The following is a 21,136-nucleotide window of genomic DNA, read 5'->3' on the forward strand; positions in this document are numbered from 1 at the left end:
TTGGAGATAAGCCGGAGAAAAGCACCAGTCTAGACGTGATACTCCAGAAAAGGCTTTATTTTCCGGAGAATCACGTCTAGACTGGTGCTTTTCTCCGGCTTATCTCCAAGACGGAAAAAAGCGGCAGCCATGTTAATGCATATACCGCGGGGGATATTTAAATCCCCCGCGGATTTGCCTATTCCAAAGTGCTACATTAGCATCCCTTTTCCAGAAGGGGTGCCAGTGTAGACACAGCTCTGGAGTTTTGCACAGAATAGTGCTCCAGTGCTGAGGGCTGGCTACTCCTAGTCCAGTTCTCTTTTGCCCAAGGCCACGCCCCTTCCAAGGGCCCAGATCTGCATGCTTGTGGCCTCCCCTTCCACACACACATACACACATCGTACAGGACTCAGCGAAGTCTGTTACCAGCACTGATCGGAAGTAGCAGTAACGTTCTTTTCAGACCTTGCCATTTGTACAGGTGATCTGCAAATAAGGAGATCTCATGTTTAGACTTGTGTGCTGAGCTCCTCTTTTATCTGTTTGGAACATTGAGCTCTGATGGATACAGATATTTATGAAGCAAATCACACACTGAAAAACCAGTGAGTATTAGTTTATTGCTCAAAATGTCTTTCAAGCTCAGAAGTCGAGTGAGGTACAGTAGCCAAGTTATAGTAATTATACTGGCAAGACATATCAGGATGCAGAGGGAAGAGGTGAGAGAACATCATTTTTTACTTCTTGGTGGTCATGTTTGTCAACCATTGTTATTGTGGAAAGGTGTGTCTTAAACTGTGACACCCCCACAGTCTTTTTAAGGTTCAAAATAATGGCTGTAGTGACACCTAGTATTCAGAGCCAAATCTGCACAAGCAATGAAAATGGATGGAGCCCCATACATTCAGATAAAATGTAGGCTAGTTGATACTGGTCATATGTAGTTTTTTCTGCAGATAAACTTCCTGGTTGTGTGTGGTTTTTTTTTTTTCCTTTTGACACACTCCATCCCATTTGTTCCACCAAAGCTGCATTGTCTCTTCATGTTTGCCCTGCATCCTTCTTCCACTTGAGTCTCCTGCAGCCTCTTACACCTTACATTTTCCTGACCCAGTGTGCTATATCTTCACCTTCTCTGAGACCTCCCATAGAAGCACATCATGGAGGTTTATATCCTAGTATCCTTATTGTTCACAGTGAGAATAGAAAAGTAGTGCTAACAGAGCACATGCTGTGAAGAGGTTTTTCTATTTTTGTTGCATTCCATCATGGTTTTCTTCTCTCCCCCCCCCCCCCCCCCAACACATTCTAGCTGTATTGCCCTTGTTACATGGTAAGCTGTTTAGCACAGGGATCCTATATAACTGTGTTGGTTACATTAGCTTGGCTATATGTAACTTACTGCTATTGCATGGCTCTGTGATTCATTTGTCAACTGAGTAACTTTTAAAAAGTTTGAAAAAATATTTTTAATCTAACGATCACTTTAATATGAGAACTATAAAAATAAATCACAAACTTCAAGTGATTTTCATATAATTTGAAATATTATTTTGTTGGCTATTTGTAGACCAGTCTTCATGTCTGTGCTATTTGGGATAGCAGGGCTGCTAAATTAGAAAACTGGCATTCATGTGGAAATATGTCTGTACACAAGCTTAACTTGACTCCACTGCCAAAACACTGGCTTTAAGTGAGCTCTGATTCAATTATTTTTTCGTTCACATCGTAAACGTCTTCCTTTCAGCCTCACAAGCTCTCTAATTTAAAATGAGTATGCAGCTATGGCAGCGCGTCGGTTATCCCCCGACCCTGCACCCCGTTTCCAGCAAGATGAGACTCCGCCAGCCAGTAGAATAGAGAGGGTTTATTGCTTCTGAGAGGTACAGCACAGCACAGATTCTATGTGGGCATCGAAGTGAGGGGCCAGGCAGCCTCAGACCTCTTGGGGCAGGAGTCCACAGGGCCCTGAACCCCCAGTACTCCGCTTAGTCTCTACTCTTCATGTCCCCCCCCCCCCCAAAAACTGACCCGCTCCCAGGCCCTGCCCCCGAGCCAGATGGTCGTTTCCACCTCCCTGCCTTTGTCTCCTCTCTTCTCCCCCCAGGAGCAATGTTATCTGCTCAGGCTGGAATTAGGTGCCTGAGCCAATACACAAGTGGGTGAGTCAGTGGGAATCTTACATCACAGCAGAGTCAGGTGGGAACACCGGGTTACATAGCAGACAGCACCCCCACTACAACACAGCAGCAAAAAAACAAGTATCCCAGAGTTGAGAGGGAGAAGATGAGAGTGATTTTAATTCTCGACCTTAATTTCAAGAGTTCACACCAATATAGAGTAAAACTCCGATGGTCTGGCATCTGACGGTCCAGCACTCTTGATGGTGCCGGACCATCAGGAAGTGCTCCGGGCAGCCGGACCATTGGAGCTGCTCTGCCCCCAGCTTCCCCGATTCAGCCGCTGCTAAAACTGACCAGCGCTGAATCTAGGAAGCAGGGGGCAGAACAGCTGGAGTGCTGCTGGGTAGGTCCAGTAGCGCTGCCCCTCGGGGCTGCGGGACCAACCCGGCAGCCCCCCAGCTTCTCTGCCCCAGGTGTCCCCAAGTCAGCCACTGCAGAAACTGATCAGCAGCTGACTCCAGAAAGCCAGAGGCAGAGCTGCTCTGCCCCAGCTTCCTGGAATCAGCCGCTGGTCAGGTTCAGCAGCCGCTGATTTGGATACACCTGGGACAGAGCAGCTGGGGTGCTGCTGGGTTGGTCCCTGCAGCGCCGAGGTTTGGCGCTACCAGACCAACCCAGCAGCGCCTCAACTGCTCTGTCCCAGGCGTCCCGATTCAGCCGCTGCTGAAACTGACCAGAGCTGACTCCAGGAAGCCCGGGGCAGAGCAGCTCTGCCTCTGGCTTTCTGACGTCAGCCGCTGATCAGTTTCTGCAGCAGCTGACTTGGGGACACCTGGGGCAGAGAAGCTGGGGTGCTGCCAGGTTGGTCCAGTAGCGCCGAGGAGCGGCGCTGCAGGACCAACCAGTCAGCACCCCAGCTGCTCTGCCCCAGGCGTCCCCAAGAGCAGCTGGGGTGCTGACGGGTTGGTCTCGCGGTGCTAAGGGTTGGCGCTACCGAACCAACCCGGCAGCACTCCAGCTGCTCTGCTGTAGGCGTCCCGATTCAGCTGCTGCTGAAACTGACCAGGGGCAGAGCCGGATTATCAGAAGGGAGGGCTATGAGGGCGTCTGGGGTAGCATCCCCCCACCCCACCCCACCCCAGACCCCTCATAGCCCTTCTTCTGATAGTCCGTCATATTTGATAATCCGGCACCCCCTGGGTCCTAAAGGTGCCGGATTATCGGAAGTTTACTGTATATATCAGTGTACACTGAAATTGGATTGTCATCCTTACTGTTCATTTACTAGCATAGTTAGACCGTACCAATATAAGTCTGTAGTTTGAGTTTAAACCACCAAAATAAGAATAGAACTACATTTTTCTTGGCTGTAGCACATTTTACTAAGGGTTTAAATGGTATGTTATGTATTGCTAGGGTTACCAGTTGTCTGGTTTTGAACTGGACAGTCCAGTATTTGAGCTTTCTGTTCGGGGAAACAAATTGAGAAAATATAAATGTCTGGTATTTTCTAAATAAGATATAATGTAGATTGTGATGTAATGTCAAGTGTGTCTGGTATTTTTGTTGAAACCATCTGGCAACCCTATGTTTTGCGGGGAGATTTCAGGGTTACTTTGTTGAAACCATTCTGAAAAATTTAAGAGGGTAGTGTATCTTCCTTGACTAGAATAGAATTCATCTTCTTTAAATGTTAATTATCCCACCAGAGTCAGTCTCAGGGCTCATTAGAGTATTTCTGAAGAGCAAATGCTGCCAGATTTCAACAAGTATGATTTTTTAAAAAAAATCTTTGGTTACAATACACATCTCTCTCATGTCAGAATTCTCCCCAGCCCTCCTCACACTATTTCAGATTATCCAACCTGAACACTGAGTATTTTTCAGGAACAATTCATAAATCTTTTCAGTAAGTACACTTAATGAAAATGTGTTTGCCACATGATGTTGCCTCCCTTTGTAGTTATTTTTAACAAATCATTTTTGTAAATTAGAATTCGAGTCCCTGACGCCAATCCTAAACCTCTCTCAGCTATCTTTCAAACTGTATTTAAGATTTCAGTTCATGGGAAGAGGAAAAGTTCTGTGGCCATTCCTTGTTAAAAAGGCAACAGTGCACCACTGTAAACTATACAAACTATATGCTATTAAATTACGCACTTAACACAATTTTTGGAAAGGATTGGGGGTTTTATGTACAACAATTTATGCCAAACAACTGTAAATCAACAAATGATTGTTCAAGAGACTAGAAGTCTTTAAACATAATGCATTATATATACAACAGTTCTTCAAGTGAGTTGTCCGTGTAAATCCCAGAGTAGGTGCACATGCATGCAAGATTGGATTTTTTTAATTGCAGAGTTAGCAGCTGTGCTGCATCATTGGCCTCCTCATGCATAAAGAATGGAGTGGCTGTGACGCTTTCTCACTTTTCTCTTGCTGCCTGTGATGGCAATGAGGGAAGTGAGTGAGAGTCTGACCTACTGCTCTGCAAGTTGATTACTTGCATTTCTCTCCACATTCGTTTTGGCCACATTCGTTCCTCCATTGGTCATTCTCTGCCTTCAGCTACAGTGCACACCCTGACATTGTCAGGAGTAGGAATGTTAAGTAGCAGTTAATTAGCTAATTGCATAGTGGATGGAATCTCCATCAGCTACTCAGTCGATAAGGGGGTTGCTTGCTACCCCCACTGTGACTCTGCAGTTTAAATGTAATAGGAGCCAGGCGCACAGGAAGCCTGGCTCTTACTACATTTAAAATGCAGAGCCACAGTGGTGTTAACTGCTGGGCAGACGTGGTGCTGGGGAGAGCCGGCTTTTAAGCGGGCTCCCCCCAGCACTGGCTTCTGTCCCTGCCCCCCTTGCTGCCTCAATACAGAGGCAGTGGGGGCGGGACGGAGGGGGGGGGAGAAGAACCGAGCAATCGAGTAGTGACTCAACAACTTATAAGCCAACCTGTTACAGACTACAGCCAAAGTAGTGGTGGATACATCGCAAAGAGCTGAGGGGGGGGAAAAGTTGTTGGGGGTGGGAACGACGCTGCTCTTTTAAGAGCAGAGAAGGCATTTCCCTTTTAACTGTGGCCATTTTGAAGGATGAACGGGACACCGCAGCTCTGTCTCTTTCACACAGCTGCCCCTTGAAGATCCGCAAGTGCGGATGCAGGAGCCGCAGTTTTTTCTTTGAAGAGCGGCATGTGGCTCGCAAGCCGCGGGTTGGCCACCCATGCTATAAGGCTAAACTTGTCGAGTACTCGACTACTTGAGTAGTCACTTACATCCCTAGACAGGAGTGACATAACTGCTAGCACCGGCCCCTTTGGCACAGTCTCATGGACTATCAGCGCTGATGCAAATTCCATCAGCATCAGTACCGACTCCAATGGCACTGATGGTGGCACCGTGTGTAACAATCTCGTCAGCGTCGCTCCTCAGTGCTGTTGGTGTACCGGGGACCAGCATTGGCTGCATTTATGGCACTGTTTGCACCTGAGGTTGTGCCCTCACCCCAGGGAATTTTCCAAGGCTCTGGTAACCTCCGAACAGGTCCAGGCCCTAATAGCAGGGACTATACCACAGTACTAGCACATTTAGTCGTCCTCACTTTGATGAAGCATGAGGTGGCACCTCAGTAGCTCCAGCACTTGAGGATGTTAAGGTCTTCCAGCAACTTCCATGCAGGGTTGTGCTGGGAATGGATTTTAAAGCAGAGGATGTGATGGAAGAGACAGACCCTATGGTGGACATACTGTTAATGTTTGATCCCTCTTCCCTTCTCTTCTTGACTGTCCCCCTTCCCCCGGGTATGGCCCCATATTACATCGGACCAGTGAGTTCTCAATGTGGTGGGAAGAGGATACTCAAATCCAGTTCACATGTCTCCCTCCCTTCCCGCCTCCTACCATCTCTCTTCAGGGACCATTCACATGAGCAATTCCTTATCCAGGAGGTTCAATCACCCCTATCCTTAGGAGCAGTGAAAGAGAATCCTCAGGAGCACAGGGGCAAGGGATTTTACTCCTGGTATTTCCTAATACCAAAATCCAATGGAGGACTTAGGCCCATTCTAGACCCGAGGGGTCTCAACAGGTTTGTAAAGGAGCTCAAGTTCTACATGTTTCCCTGGCCTCATCATTCCCTCATTGGATCCGGCATACTGGCATGCCACCCTCATGTTAAAAGATGCATATTTCCATATATTGATAAATCATTCCCACAGGAAGAATCACCACTTTGTGGGAAATGGGGATACACTACCAATTTATGGTCTTCTCCTTTAGCCTGTCATAAGCATCTCAGGTTTTCACCAAATATATGTTGGCTGTAGCAGCTTTCTTACACAGAAACCGAGTGCAGGTATTCTTATCTTGATGACTGGTTGATCAAGGGCCCTCCCAGGGAACAGGTGTAAGCTCACCTCATGTTGACTGTATCTCTGATGAACAAGCTTGGCCTTGTAAACAAAGAGAAGTCCACACTGTCTCCAGTTCAGAGGCTGGAGTTCATAGGGGAAGTTCTGAAGTCAACTCAGGGCAGAACATTTTTACCAAATTCATTCCAAGCACTACTGAGCATTATTCAAGACGTCAGACAGCTTCCCACCACCACAGCAAGGAACTGTGTCAAGCTCATAGGCCACATGGTAGCATCTGCCTACATCAGTGGTCTCCAGCCTTTATAACCACAAGATCACTTTTTTAATTTAAGTGCAATGTAAGATCTACCTCAAACCCAAATACCCTTGCCCTGCTTCCTTCCTGCCCCTTCTTTCAGATCCTGCCCCTGTTCCACCCCTTCTGAGACCTCACTGTGCTCACTCCCTCCCCTATCCTTACTCAGGGGTTCAGGCTCTGGTCTTAGATCAAGGAGTTTGGAGTGTGGGAGGGGCTCCAGGCTTAGTCCAGGGTAGGGGAGTGGGCTCCAGGAGGAGTTTCAGGGTGCAAGCTCTGGGAAGGGTTTTGGGTGCAGGGGGACTCGTGCCTGGGGCAGGAGGTTGGGTGTAGGAGGAGGTCCAGGGTTGGGACAGGGGTTCAGGAAGCAAGCTCTAGCTGGCCATTGTTTAACTGAGACAGCTTCCATGTGGTGGAACAATGGAGTTAAGACAGGCTTACTCCTGCCCTGGCCCTGCACCACTCCTGAAAGCAGCTGACATGTACAGCAATGGCTCCATGGCGTCATGTGCTGCCCCACATCTATAGGCACTGAGCCTACAGCTTCTACTGGCCACGAATCCCCATTACTCATCAATGGGAGCTGCAGGAGTGGTGTCTGCAGGCAAGTGTCTGCCTTTCTCAGGAGATGCAGGGATGTGCCAGCCACTTCCGGAAGCAGCAATTCCATAGGGATAATGACTCCAGCCATGACAGGATAGGCATTTGAGAACTCACTACTCAAAGAATTAAATTTAAACATGAGAGAGAAATTAAAATTTTGAAATGCACAGACCAGTCGAAAGCTAAAAATAACTCACTTTGCACATAGTAAAAGAAGTAACAACAGCCCCCCCTGCGTATGTGTTGGGTCAGGAGATGAGAGTGAAGGACTGTGTGTGTTTGTGAGAATGACAGACAGAGTGACAGAGATTTGTATTGCCAAGCTCCCTCCATCCCCTTCTCTCTGTGTGGAGATAGAGTACAGAAGTGGGGAGATGAGGGTAAGGATGTTAAGTATAGTTTAATTCACTAATTGAATAATCAATGCTTTTTTTCATCGACTATTCGATTGGTTGATAGGGTGGCGCTGCCACTTTGAAATGCCACCACGGCATTTCAAAGGGGCGGTTCTGTGTGGCTCTATCCCTTTGAAATGCTGCAGCACCGCGCGAAGCCTGGGGTCAGCTGGGGACTCCATGCAGCACTGCCCTTTTGAAACGCTGCCATGGCATTTCAAAGCAACAGCACCACACGGACCCTGGGACCCCAGGCTCCATGCAGTACTGCTGCTTTGAAGTACCCTCCCTCTCCCCCTCCCCCTTGCTGCCTTTATCTGATAGAGGGAGCAAAGAGGGGGAAGCGACTAGTTGACTATTCTTTCGACTATCCGATAAGTATTTGCTTATCAGACAGTCGACTACTTGTTAACATCCCTAGAGGAGGGACACTCTGACATCAGGGATCTACCTCTTCTTCCTCCCACATGCTGCACAGGAAGCAGGAGGCTCCTGGGGTGGGGCAGCTCCAAGGCAGAGGGTAGGAGTAGCATAACAGTGGGAGAAGGGGCAACTGAAGTGCCAGCGCTTGATAGCTTCCTGGCCAAACCAGTCAGGATCACCTGTCAGAGGCTCCAAGATCTATCAGTAAATCCCGTTCTACTGGTTGGTGACCAGTGACCTACATAGTACAACATGCCAGACCAACTCCGGGCTCTCCTGCGGTCTGTCAGCAGACCTGGTGGAGCTCCCTTGGCCCCAGGCCACCAGTGCCCCAGGCCACCAACTCCCCTGGCTGGTCCCCACCACTAGAGTTCTACTGTCTTGGGACCATCAGACTCCGCTCACCCTAGGGCTGACACTGTTGCAATGCCCAGGGACTGCCAGGACCCCACCACTGCAGCTCTCATAAGAACATAAAAACAGCCATACTGGGTTGGACCAAAGGTCCATCTAGTCCAGTGTCCTATCTGCTGATAGTGGCTAATACCAGGTGCCCCAGAGGGAATGAACACAACAGGTAATCCTCATGTGATCCATTTTCGAACTGAGGATAAGGACACCATTCCTGCCCATCCTGGCTAATAGCCATTGATGGGCCTAACTTCCATGAATTTATCTAGCTCTTTTTTGAACCCTGTTAAAGTCCTGGCCTTTACCACGTCCTCTGGCAAGGAGTTCCACAGGTTGACTGTCTGCTGCCTGAAGAAAAACTTCCTTTTGTTTGTTTTAAACCTGCTACCTATTAATTTCATTTGGTAACCCCGTGTCCTTACATTATGGAAACAAGTAAATAACTTTCCCTTATTCACTTTTTCCATACCAGTCATGATGGCATTTTATAGACTTCTGTCATATCCCCCTCTTGGACTTTTCATCTTAGAAAAAAGGAGACTAAGTCTTTTTAATCTCTCTTTATATGGGATCCATTCCAAACCCCAGACATGCCACACACTGCCACAGCTTCAGGGTGATGGGGCTGCTATGGCCCCGAGGCTGTCAGGGAGCGACTGCTGAAATCCGTTATCCAAGGGCTGCTGCAGCTTCCCAGCTCCAGCAATGCCAGGGCTTGGGGCATTGGAGCTGCGGCAGCAGCCAAGCCTCTGCTCCTTGGGTTCGCCAGGGCTTCTGCAGCTTCGCTACCCCTGGGCAGCCAGAGCTGCCATGGATCCACTGTTCTGGAGCCAACAGGGCTCTACTCCTCGGGGTTGTGTGGGCTGCTGCGGCTCTGCTATCCCAGGGCTGCTGCAACCAGCCCTGTGGCCATGCAGCCCTCTGGTCCAGGGGCTCTCTGCTCCAGCAATATCCTGGACAAGAGAGGTTCAGTTTGTATCACAATTTTACCTCAACTAGGAGGTTTTCCTGCCTGTGTTTTATCCCAAGCCACATTCTACTCCCAGGGAACAAACTGCAGTTCCTTGATTTCTATAGGTCCTTGCTTTCTACATTGAGAGAAGTAAGTTGTTCAGCTATTCGTGGCAATTGCAGATAGCATGAAAGGTCAGCTGGTGTCTTCTTAACGTGTATCTCATCGTGAATTATGTTCTATATCCGAGAGTGCTCTAGGCTAGCAAGTCTTCCTGCACCTCCTGTCACAGAACATTCTACTGGGGCACAGGCTTCTTCCACTTCCCTTCTGGCCCCAGTTCCCACTTATTAAATCTGTAGAGTGGCTATTTGGTCCTTCCTCTGGATCTTTGCTTTGCATTATGCAATTACTCAGCAAGCCAGGGATGATGCCTCATTTGGTCAAGTGGTTTTACAATCAATGGTTGGCTACAACCCCACTGCCTACCCTTCTGTTGTGAATCACCTAATTGGAATATACATGAATGAGCACTTGAAGAAATAAAAACAGTTGCGTATCTTCTTATAACTGTTGTTCAAAATATGTATTCTGATACCCACCCTCCTTCCCCTCTGTTGGAGTTGCCAGTAAGAAGGAACTGAGGAGAAGTGTGTGGGTAGGGGTCTTTATTGATTGCCATCAAAGCAGGACTCCAGGGGGTGCTCAGACCCACCCTGTGGGTACTGCTATGAGAATCTTTCAGCCGTCACGTGCACGCAGACACACCAGATTGGAATAGACATGAACAACTCATCTCCACGAACAACAGTTACGAGAAGGTATATAACAGTTGTTAGTTTTGAGGGAGGGGGCTTTTTAGCCTGAGGCCCTAGGTCACAGCCTCTAAAGCCCCTGCATTAATCTGACCCTGGTTCCCCGTCTACGTTTTTTTGAGATGATGTTAGTATGGATTTTATGACCCTCCTCCATCCCCACTTCAGAGTCTCCATCTGGCTTCAAAATGAGAGGGACCTGAGGAAGTGTCATGGCTTCTGTGTCCATTACGTTTTTGGGACATGCATGTTCAAAAATATCTGAGCTTGCACATGAGGTACAGGCACATCTACAGTAGGTTCCACACTGGCAACATTTAGAAGATCAATATTGCTGTAGAATAAGTAACTATGCTTTGCAGGGTGCGATAAGTAAAACTTTTTTCTCAATACTTTGAGAATAGAAAATGAGACGGTATTAATCTTGTGCTGTAGTGGGTAAAAGTTCCCCTTTTATTTAGAAATGGAATATATTGTACTGCAGCATGGAAATGTGCAAGTATCCTATGATTAGAGTGTAGACTTCATGGCAGCACAAATATAAACAGACACAGATTTATTAGTATGACTGAGTTCACTTATTTCCCTGTAGTTTTTGTTTAATATTGTCATCAAGTGACTAAGAGCAGAACTGTGGATGCATGTTTAATATTAAATCCTGTTAGGCGATAATTTAAACATGCCCTTGTGAGTGTGTGCACACACTTTTGAGGAAAGTTCAAACTGAGTAAAGAACTTCTCAGATTGTTGCCAAATTGCATGGATACAATTAAAGACATTTAAAAATGGAAAAGATATACTCATTTAATTTCCTTGGGGCTGATTCAGGACTGTTCCCTCCATTACATTTTCTCGTGCTATATCTATTCTAGTTTTAGGTCTCCAGCAGTGGCACTTCCACCTGTTCGCTTGGGTGGGTTTAATAGCTTTTGCTGACAAGCATTTAATATTTACCCAACATTTCTTTTTCTTAATCATATTTCTCTGTGCCTTCCTTTACTTATCTCCATCCTGGGTGTTAACACCTTTCAGGTAACTGTAAAATATTATGTCTCCGTCCCTTCTTTGCCAAGCTACATAAAGCTAGTCATCTTTCTTTATAAATCCACCCCGATCACTTCTGTTGGGTAGGAGTTGAATCTGCTTATGTATTTGAGTTAATGATATATTTGTCTGTGTCTGAGAGTCCCATATGTTCAAGAACACCACCTAAATGGCAAGAGCTAGAACCACCAAATTTGGTATGCAGCTGTTTCTTACCATAACTTAAAGCAAGATATGGGTTGGTTTCTTCCAAGACAATGGGATATGCATGGAATGTGATTTTTTTCTCATCCAACTGAAAGGGAGGGGTTTAATACAGGGATATTACAGATTATCTGCAGGGGGGCAACAAGCACTGAGGACAGCTACACTCCAAAGACTGACCACAGGGGAGCAATAAGGAAGCATGCCTCAGACAGCCCCGGAGAGCTGTAGAACAGCCACCAGCAGGGCAGCATGGCCCCCACAACCCCAGGCCGCTTCTGGGGAGCAATACCACCACTTGGTCAGTGTAGCCCCATGGAGGCCACTGGCTATCTCCACATCCTTCCCTCAGCCTTCCTACACCCCTAAACTCCTGCCTGGAAGGACCCGAGCAACATTGGATAAATCTTCTCGTTTCTCATTATTTCTAGTAAGGTGTTGTGCAGAACTGATTGCTGTAATCCAGTATGATTGCATTATAGCCATTTGGGAAGAGAGGCCTGTGTGACTAAAGCTTCTGAATAGACAGCACAAATTTTCCGGGACAGTCTTTGCTTGTAGTCTAAGTCTTCAGGCACTGTCTACACCGTGGTTGGTGAATTAAACTTACTCCAGTTTTGTACAACCTGCTTATTTCATTAATGTGCTGTCTACTTAGTCTTCCAGATCATTAATTAAAATGGTAAACTAGGGATATTAGATAGATAGGAGGTAATAGAATAGTTGAATAACCGCGTGAATTCTTAGTTGACTATTCTGTAGTCCCCGGGGGAGGGACCAGCACCCAATTCACTCTGGCCCCACTCCTGGGGTGTCTCCTGCCACCCCACGCTGCTGTCTCTGACCATGGGATGTGGAGCAGCCTCTGTTCATGGGGAGCTCGGACACACACACACCACCCCTGCAGATGGGCTGCTGCTGTGAAGTAGCCTATGCCCTCGGGAGTGTGTGTGTGTCTGAGGCTATTTCCCCACCCACCCCTCACGCTGCTGTCTCTGATAGAGGCAGCAGCATGGGTGGAGTAGGAGGCACGCAGCATTGTGGAGCCGGTGCTGGGGGGAGCTGGCTTTTAAGCTGGCTCCCTGCAGCACTGGACCTTCCTCCTCCTTCCCTCCCTCCTCACTGCCTCTGTAAGAGGGGAGGAAATGCGAGTAGTCAAGAAGGTTAATCATATAGTCAACTACTCGTTTACATCCCTGTGGTAAACACCACCATTGCTTGCTAGTATGTGCTTGGAAGTATTGTCAGTTAGAAGCCTACACAATCATAAATTTTCACAACATGAATAAAAGTGTCTTTTTGAACTCATTTCATCCATATAAATGACAATTGTAGGGCAGACAACTCCCAGATTATCCAGTCTCTTGTGTACATAACTAGCTTAAGAAATTCATGTCATGTCTTCATTAATTTTACGCTTCTTTAAACAGAACAAAAGTTTGGCACCAATAATGACTTTCATTTTTTTAGAATGTGTGTTTAAGAGGGGGAAAAAGGTATGGAACTTTAAACACTAAAGCAAAGACTGAAGTATTTTTGGCCAGGTGAAGAGCAATGTATTTTCAGGCTTTTAGATTTGTTTTTAATCTGAAGTGTTTTCTACCTCTATGTAGCAATTTTTTAAAAAATTTCCTGAACAGAGTTAGAAATACGTATTGTGTATAGCTCCTATTTAAGGCATCTGTTGAATCCAAGTTCCCCCTTGTAGCTCACATTCTAGATCTTGGCCTTCCATTATAAGATGCACAGAATGTTAGTAGTAAATGTTTGGGGATAACCCATGGCACCAGTAATCACACAGATTGGAAAAGAAATCACATTTTGAAACTTGATTCCTTCTCCTTCTTGCCCACTAAATGCTAGAATTATCTTCTTAATAAACAAAGGTTCCAGAGAGAATAGTAGACACACATTTGCAACAAAGTCCAGTTTCTCCTCTTAGGTGATAACTGCAAGATTTTCCCAATTTTAGTCGTTCTGCTGCTGAGTAACTTTGCAGAAGAGTCAGCATAAATGGATCAACAAATACTAAACTCTCTCTGATGTTGTCTCTAATTTTCCCTTGTTCCAGGATGCCAGAAAAGCATGTGCAGATGCCACTCTGGCCCAGGTAAGATGCTCACATTTTAATTGCAAAAATATACATATAAGGAAAATTATGAACAATATCTTAATTCTTCCTGTAGTCTTTTCTTGGAAACATCAGCTTTCTTTGCCTCTTTTCATGGTGTGATTTTTTTTTTTTTGATTACACACAGATCCTACTGCTTATGCATGGCCAACTACTGCCAGTAATAGGATCAAGTAGTACTTTCTTTGGTAGGTCACTGAGTTCCTTTCCCTGTTTTTTGGGGTTTTTTTACAAGTTTTAAACAGATGGGTCTATAATTTGGAGGCCCCTCACACAGGAGCAACCTGGATGACCATTTATACAGAAGCCTTTTCCAGGCGCTATTGCTCTAAATGTGTTTTGAATCAGATTTTACCTTTCACCATCCAGTTTAATTCCTTTTGCTTGAACCAAGAGCGGTAGTCCTGTGTCTAATATGAGTTTGTTGCCATGGAAGTGAGTAATGCCATAAATACAGTACTACAACTTCAGCATTGCAGCATCAAACAAGAGAGGCAGTGAGCAAGAGGCCTATTTTGAGTATAAAATTGGGAACTTTTTATGTGGCAAAGAAAGTTGCCCATAAATGTAAAATAAATGGGCCTAGTGTAACATGTAATATATCTAAAACATTTCCCATGTGCACAAGTCTGTAAAAAGCTACTCTATTTTATACTAGGGAAGGGCATTGTGTAGGAATTTTAAACCCGGCCCAGTCTTTTAGTTTTAACATTAATCTGTTTTTTTCAAATCAAACTGAGTTCTTTACTGAAATGCTTTTTTGCGTAAATATTTTTTTAGGTGGAGATAGGACAAGTACGCAGACATCTGTAAAATGGAGTTATAAACTGTTTTGGATTCACTGTAATGTGCGTTCATTTATTCAGTATATAACTGGAAATGTGCTGAGAGCTATTTTGTTACCCAGTGCTTTGCTCTGGGCCAGAGAAACTATTTATATTAAATAGTATAATGACAGTGTATTGATTCCTTCCTCACTTTGCTATTTATTCATTCCAGAATATACTTTTATTCTTTAAACACTAGATACAATATTAATATAATTTAAAAATCTTCTGTTCAAAAGGCATTTTATGCTGGGTCTAAATAAAGAGTTGTTGGTTTTCAAAATGTTAGGGGCAATTAAAGCCCCAACTACAAACACCCATCTTTCCACCATCTTTAAAAACAGAAAGGTGTGTTGTTCTGTTAAATGCATCTCTTTTGTGGAAGATCGGGAACCCCTCTAATATTGTACAAGACTTAGAGCTAAAAGCTTCAGAAGATAGAAACTGAACATAATCCTGCCTGGCGTTCTGAGCATTTCTAGTTGTTTCCCACTAGACCTGGATAACATGCATGTTCTTTAAGAGGATTATTGTGCAATTATATTTAGCTAAAACTTTGCCTACAATGCTCAGGTAAACAATTGGGTCTGGAGGAGAAATAGTAAATGAGAAAATAACCAAGGAAATACTGCTTAAGACTAAGATATTTCTTAGTCAGTGTGGTTGTCTGAGTCCGTGAACATGTTCAAAATGTGTACATTGAATTCTTTGGTTTTTCTGCAATAGACTTAAATGCTTCTGCATTAATGAAGAATATGTATATTATGAGAATAAGATAAAATGCAGAATCTTAAGGTCTATAATAACTTGTCTATTTAGATCACAGCCAACATTGATCCAGTGGGTCGAATTCAGATGCGTACTAGAAGAACACTGAGGGGGCACTTGGCTAAAATTTATGCGATGCATTGGGGGACTGATTCCAGGTGAGTGTCACTGGCATGGAAGGGCAGTCTTTTGGGTTTCATTTAAAGGCTTATGCAAAAGTTAAATTTGGCTTTTAATATAGGATGATTACACATTCAGTTGCATCATTTCCGGTCATGCCTATGATCCAGATGAAGTCCTTTCTGCTAGTTGTGTGGAATTTTAGAATATCAGAGCTCTTTTTGAAGATCAGGGGATCTTGGATGCAGGTGGGGATAGTTACATCATTTGAAGTTTTATAACCTTTTCTTCTATTCTGTGACTAAGAGAAATGAGCACCACTAAATGTCACTTTTTTCCTTTTAACCTCTGTATTTTTGGCATCATAATCTAAATGCAGTACCAAATTATCAATCCCTTCTTGCCGGAAAAATAGTTTTCAGTAATTTAGAGGAAACATTTTAAAATAGACACTTTTTTAAGTCCTTCTGTGATACCCAGATAACATCTATTTTTTAACTAACAGTATCCCTGAGATGATAAATGACAACTATTATCTGCATTTTTATAAGAATCACAGAATACATGCATTAGTGAATTGTCTATCCTTAAATAAATAGATATGGCATTCCCTTCTGATAGGAATAGGTGAATTAGTTTCTTTTTAATCTTGTAAATATGTGAACTAATCTGCTCATAACTACATGTCTAATCAACAATTTACTGATGGGAGCTTTGTTAATCTAATGAAGGTGATCTTGTTAATTCAGTCTAGAGCTTGTTTAGACATGATTGATAAGCCGTACTGTTTTTAAGTGACTTAAAATCTAGGTCTGTTCAGTGGAATCTGAGACTTTGAAACACTTTGAGAATGGAGATTGTTCATAATTCTGAACAAAGCATTATGGTTCTTCTTTCAAAAGTTTTCAACTAGACATCTACTTAATTCAGCTTTGAAAATTTATTATGCAGAAGAAAAATGCTGCTTTTAACCATCTTAATTTAAATTAAGTAGCAAAGTTCTTAGTGTAGTAGAGGAAAATATTTTTCAAAGAATAGTACTTTTCACTTTCAGTTTCTGAATTGCTCACGATTGGCAGAGCATCAAATAAACACAGTGTAACAGTTTCATTTGATGTTTCATATATTTTTGTAGACTCTTACTTCATATATTTTGTAGAATCTCACTTTATTTCATAGGAGTACTGTATTAGTTTGTTATAAGCATGTAGTTTCCAGTATTGAAAACTGCGCTTTATTTAGCAAATTACCATTGCCAACTTTGTAATATTTAAAAACTGGACACTCCAGCCAGGAGTACTGGAACTTCTCCTACTGGGATCAGGAGAGAGACTCCTGTGGAATCAGGGCTGGGAGTTAGTCTTCTGCTGATGGTAGGAGGCAGCCCAATCTGCATAGGAGCTGGCATAGGTGATGATCTGGTGCTTTCCCCACCTGTACTAACTGGACTTTCCAGTTGAAAATTGGACAAGTGGTCATCTTATGGCTAATATTTGTTTTAGAAAATAAACATTAAGCGGCATGCAGGCTAGAGCAAGAGGCCCATGTCACATTGCTATGGCGTTGGATGACTACATTTCATGCGTATGGCAAGTTGGCTTTGAAATGAGACCGCTTTAAAAAGTAAGGAAATCATGCTGGAAATTGCAGTATTTTTAGCAATAGGATTGTATTATACAACTAGAACAAAGCCAGCCAGAGGAATCGCCAAATTAATTCTGATGTGACGATGAAGATCATAGACACATACATTTTGTTTGTATTTTTACCTAACAGTCTTTCAAAAAGTAAAGGAAGTCGGATAAATACTTTTTGTAACTTTTATAAAAACAATTTTAAAAACCCTTTCTTTTTCAAATATATTATAAAACAACTTAAGAAATCTGTGAGCAAGTCTTGATATACATATTCAGGTTGAAGTGCTCTCACATACAAACATAATAGCGTCAGCACTCTTTAGGTATGTCGCCTTAAAGCTACCTGTCTACAATCGCTTCATCTTTATAGTGTACCTCCATAATGATAGTTTGGCAGAGGTAGGTTGTTGAAGGCAGTTTAGCACTTTCACTGTCAGTTTAAACCCAGTGCATTTTAGTTCCACATTTTATGACACTAAATTCATTCACCTTTCTGAAAAGAGTACTTGACTTTTCACAGTCTCCATCCCACTGCATTTTCTCCCTTTCCAATCACTCTGTTTATACAATTTTTCAGGAAATACCTCTGACTTCGCATATTTAGAAAATCATGTAAGAATTGAACACCACAAATCACAATTCTTAAAATGTAAGATCCAGGCAAATCTGTTTTCGCTAAAGGTAGTTTAGGCATGATGCATCCCCCAAAATGTGAAACAACTTTATCCTTTTCCCAGGAGGTTCCTATACCACTAACAATAAAGAAGAGCGTCAAGAGATTACTATGCAGTAGGAATGTTTTGCTGATTATTCTATTACTAGAAGGGACATAATGAAGTTGAAAATCATTTTTTGTCTGCTAATTGTATTGCCATAAATGAATTTAGATAAATAAAATTGAAAGATTAGGGAACGGGATCTCTTTTCTTCTGTTAGTTTTAGTTTGAAGATTTGTAACACATTTTAGGGCATGCTACTTGAAATGGAATCTATTGGAAACAAAGCTTTTTAAATTAGTCAACTAAAATTTCATTTGAATGTCACACTAAGTGCAAGCAGTGTTCAGTACTGACAGATACATGGATCCTGCCATCAGGAAGTAGAAGGCTCAAAAGTGTGTGACATTGTGTTTTATTAGGTGGATAAATCAGGTAATACTACTTTCCACTGAAGTAAGTAGTATTTATCAGCAAACTCAGTCTCAGGGGAGCTGACTAAGAGTTGTTTTCGTTAACTTTGATTAAAGGTTCAAAACTCAGGCTCAAGTAGCAACAGTGTTTTTTCTGTGTACAGTAGAGTACCCCAGAGCAGCCACAATTCTTTCTCATAGACTCATGACTTTCAAACGAGAGCATTATGAAAGTCAACGAGTTGTCTGATCTCCCTCATATTGTGGGCCACCGAACCTCATCTACCCCTGCTGTAATCGACCTATAACCACTGGCTGAATTACTGAAGTTCTCATATCATGATTTAAAGATTTCAGGTTAGAGAATCTACCATTTACACTAATTTAAACCTTCAAGTGACCCATGTCTTTTGCTTCAGAGTAAGGTGAAGAACTCCCAAGGTGTATGCCAGTCTACCCTCAGGGAAAATTCCTTCCTGACCCCAATATGATAACGAATAAGAACAGGGGTCGGCAACCTATGGCTTTTGAACCAAATATGGCTCGCTAGGGAGACAGATATGACTCTTTTTGAAGCTCAAGCCCAGCCCCTCCCCCTTACTTCCCCTGCAGCAGGGAGCCTGCACTGGCACTACAGCCTTGCATCTCCCTGCAAGATTAGAGCACCAGCACTGGCTCCCTCTAAGGGGAAAGCCCCTAGGTAGCCAGAAATGGAGTGCAGAAACAGCTGCACACTGCTGTTCCCTTCCCCCGGCTGGGGGTAGAGCAGCACACTGATGCACATCTTGGAGGCTTTCCCTGCTGCTCCACTAACCGTGGAGCCCCAGAAGAGTAAATCTGGCCTGAGGCCTTGAACCTCAGTTCCGCTCTTCCACTCCCCACAGCATGAAGGGAGCGAGGTGTTTCAGTTAGGGGCCAGCCCATATCTGGCCACAGCGTCGTAACACTCCCGCACCCCCATACAGCCCAACCTTGTGCCCTAAACTCAGCCCCCTTGCCCTGTCTGAGCATTTCATACACCCCAACTCAGACTCCCGCACCCCCACATCCCCAACCCCCTGCCATAAGATTGACAGAAGACAAACTGAATGTATGCATAAAGCTGGATTTGAGCAGTTATGATGTAAACTTCAAAGAAATATGTGAAAAGATGCAGAAGCAGAAGTCCCATTAAATAAAGGCTGTGATACAATATTTCATGTATGCTATTATTCATCCTCATGTCAATTATCAATAATATTAAGTTGTATATTTTTAGTTATGCAAATGGGCATTCTTATATGGCTCTTCGTTGCTTTGTTCTAAATTTTGATGTAGTTTGGCTCTTTGAAAAGATTGCTGACCCCTGGGCACATGTTGTAGTAACACTTAAAAAACCCCTATTAAGGATAAGGCACTATGGACACACACAAATATGAACTTAGTCCTTACTCCAAAGTTTGTAATTTTACTGCTAAAGTAGCTCTTGTATTGACCCTGTAATCTGAAAAATAGAGGAGTCAGATTTGAGAACAGCAGATCTAATAAAAACCTCAGAGCAGTGTGTATGGCCAGATGATTTATCAGAGCCAGGCCCTGGATTTTAAATGAATATATCTTTAAAAGGAGAGACCTAGCTTGAGATACGGATCCGTTTTACAACTTTGTTTTAAAACAAACATTAAACATCAAACTTTTCATAAAGGCCATTTAGGATTGTAACAGCTTTAAAAGTTAGCAAAACAACCAGTGATTTTGTTACATTAGTGAATAGTATCATGTAATACTTGTGTGTTGAGACTTGGATTTCTAAATCAAGCTATACCCAGTGAGATTTCAATATACAGATATTAAGATGAAAATTGAAATGATGTGGTGCTTTGGCACAGTAATCTGAACGTTGTAAGATGAGTAGCCAAACATCGCCTCAATAATATGTTGGAAAGGAAATGTGTGGAGTCAGGACTCAGAGCATGAAATATTACATATCGGAATTCCATTTGTATCGGCTTCCCTAATACAGAAAAGGGTATACTCAGCTCTTTTTGTCTGATCCTTCCTGCAACCTGAATTTTTTGGTTGTGGGGTTAGAAAACCTATTTTAAAAAAAAACTGGGTACAAAAGCTCATCTTTTAAGTTAGACCAAGAATACCACTGTGGCAAAATTGTGCATTTTAGTCAGTCTCCATTGAGAGGAGATTTTTTTTCCCCCAAAGGAAACAAAAGAAAACCACCCTTCCTTCCCTGCACTCTGTGCTTTAACTCCCAGTATTTCTCTTTAAACTAAATTTTCTGTTGGCCTCAGTTTTAACTCTACTCTGGTACTGGATTCTATTTATCATCAAGTATTTATTGGTTTATATCCCGAAGCAATCTTTTTTTACCTTGTGTTAAAATAAGTAGAAATTGGGAAGATGACCTTCTATTAGTGGTCCAAATAATTATCTCTGGGTGCATTATTTTAGTGTGCCTATCACTGATTTCTCATGTTTCAGATACATGAAACAAGCAACATTAGTGCGGTTGAGGGATCACTTTAACTATTTCTTCTTCATCCTATTGTGCATCTCTGGCTCGTCTTTTGGGAAGGGTGGGATGAAGAATTCACAGGTCCTTTATCCAGATCCTTTTTAAGAAAGGAAGGTCTGCAGAAGACAATGCAAAGGAGGTGGAAACAAGATGATTTTTTTAGAAAACCCATCGATTTTTAATAGTTCACCAGATTAGCCTGCTTTCCAGTCCAGAAATAAAAGTAGGTGTTTGCTAATAGCCCTGTGCATTTTCACCACTTCCACCCTCAGAATCTTTTGACAGTCAGAGAAGAATGAGCATCTTGCTATCTTTTGGGAAAGAGAGATCTTTTAAAAAATGGCGCATCAATCTTACAAATGTGGGGAAAGAAAGGCATAGAGCAGTAG

General features: G+C 43.4%; 1 protein-coding gene across 5 annotated transcripts in view; it reads left to right on the forward strand.

Moving 5' to 3' along the window:
* The window catches only part of GNB1 (G protein subunit beta 1), a 96,063-nt gene that overhangs the window by 54,073 nt on the left and 20,854 nt on the right, over positions 1–21,136 (forward strand). For 4 of the 5 annotated variants that reach the window (XM_075906355.2, XM_075906356.2, XM_006119216.5 and 1 more), the window contains 2 exons: positions 13,698–13,736; positions 15,404–15,510. In XM_075906355.2, coding sequence (XP_075762470.1) covers positions 13,698–13,736; positions 15,404–15,510 — 146 coding nt within the window. Of the gene's footprint in view, positions 1–13,697; positions 13,737–13,884; positions 13,946–15,403; positions 15,511–21,136 lie in introns of all 5 variants that reach the window. The other variant, XM_075906358.2, reaches the window with a different exon arrangement.

This window comes from Pelodiscus sinensis, chromosome 24, assembly GCF_052426305.1.
Source record: "Pelodiscus sinensis isolate ZL-2025 chromosome 24, ASM5242630v1, whole genome shotgun sequence".
Lineage (NCBI taxonomy): Eukaryota > Metazoa > Chordata > Testudines > Trionychidae > Pelodiscus > Pelodiscus sinensis.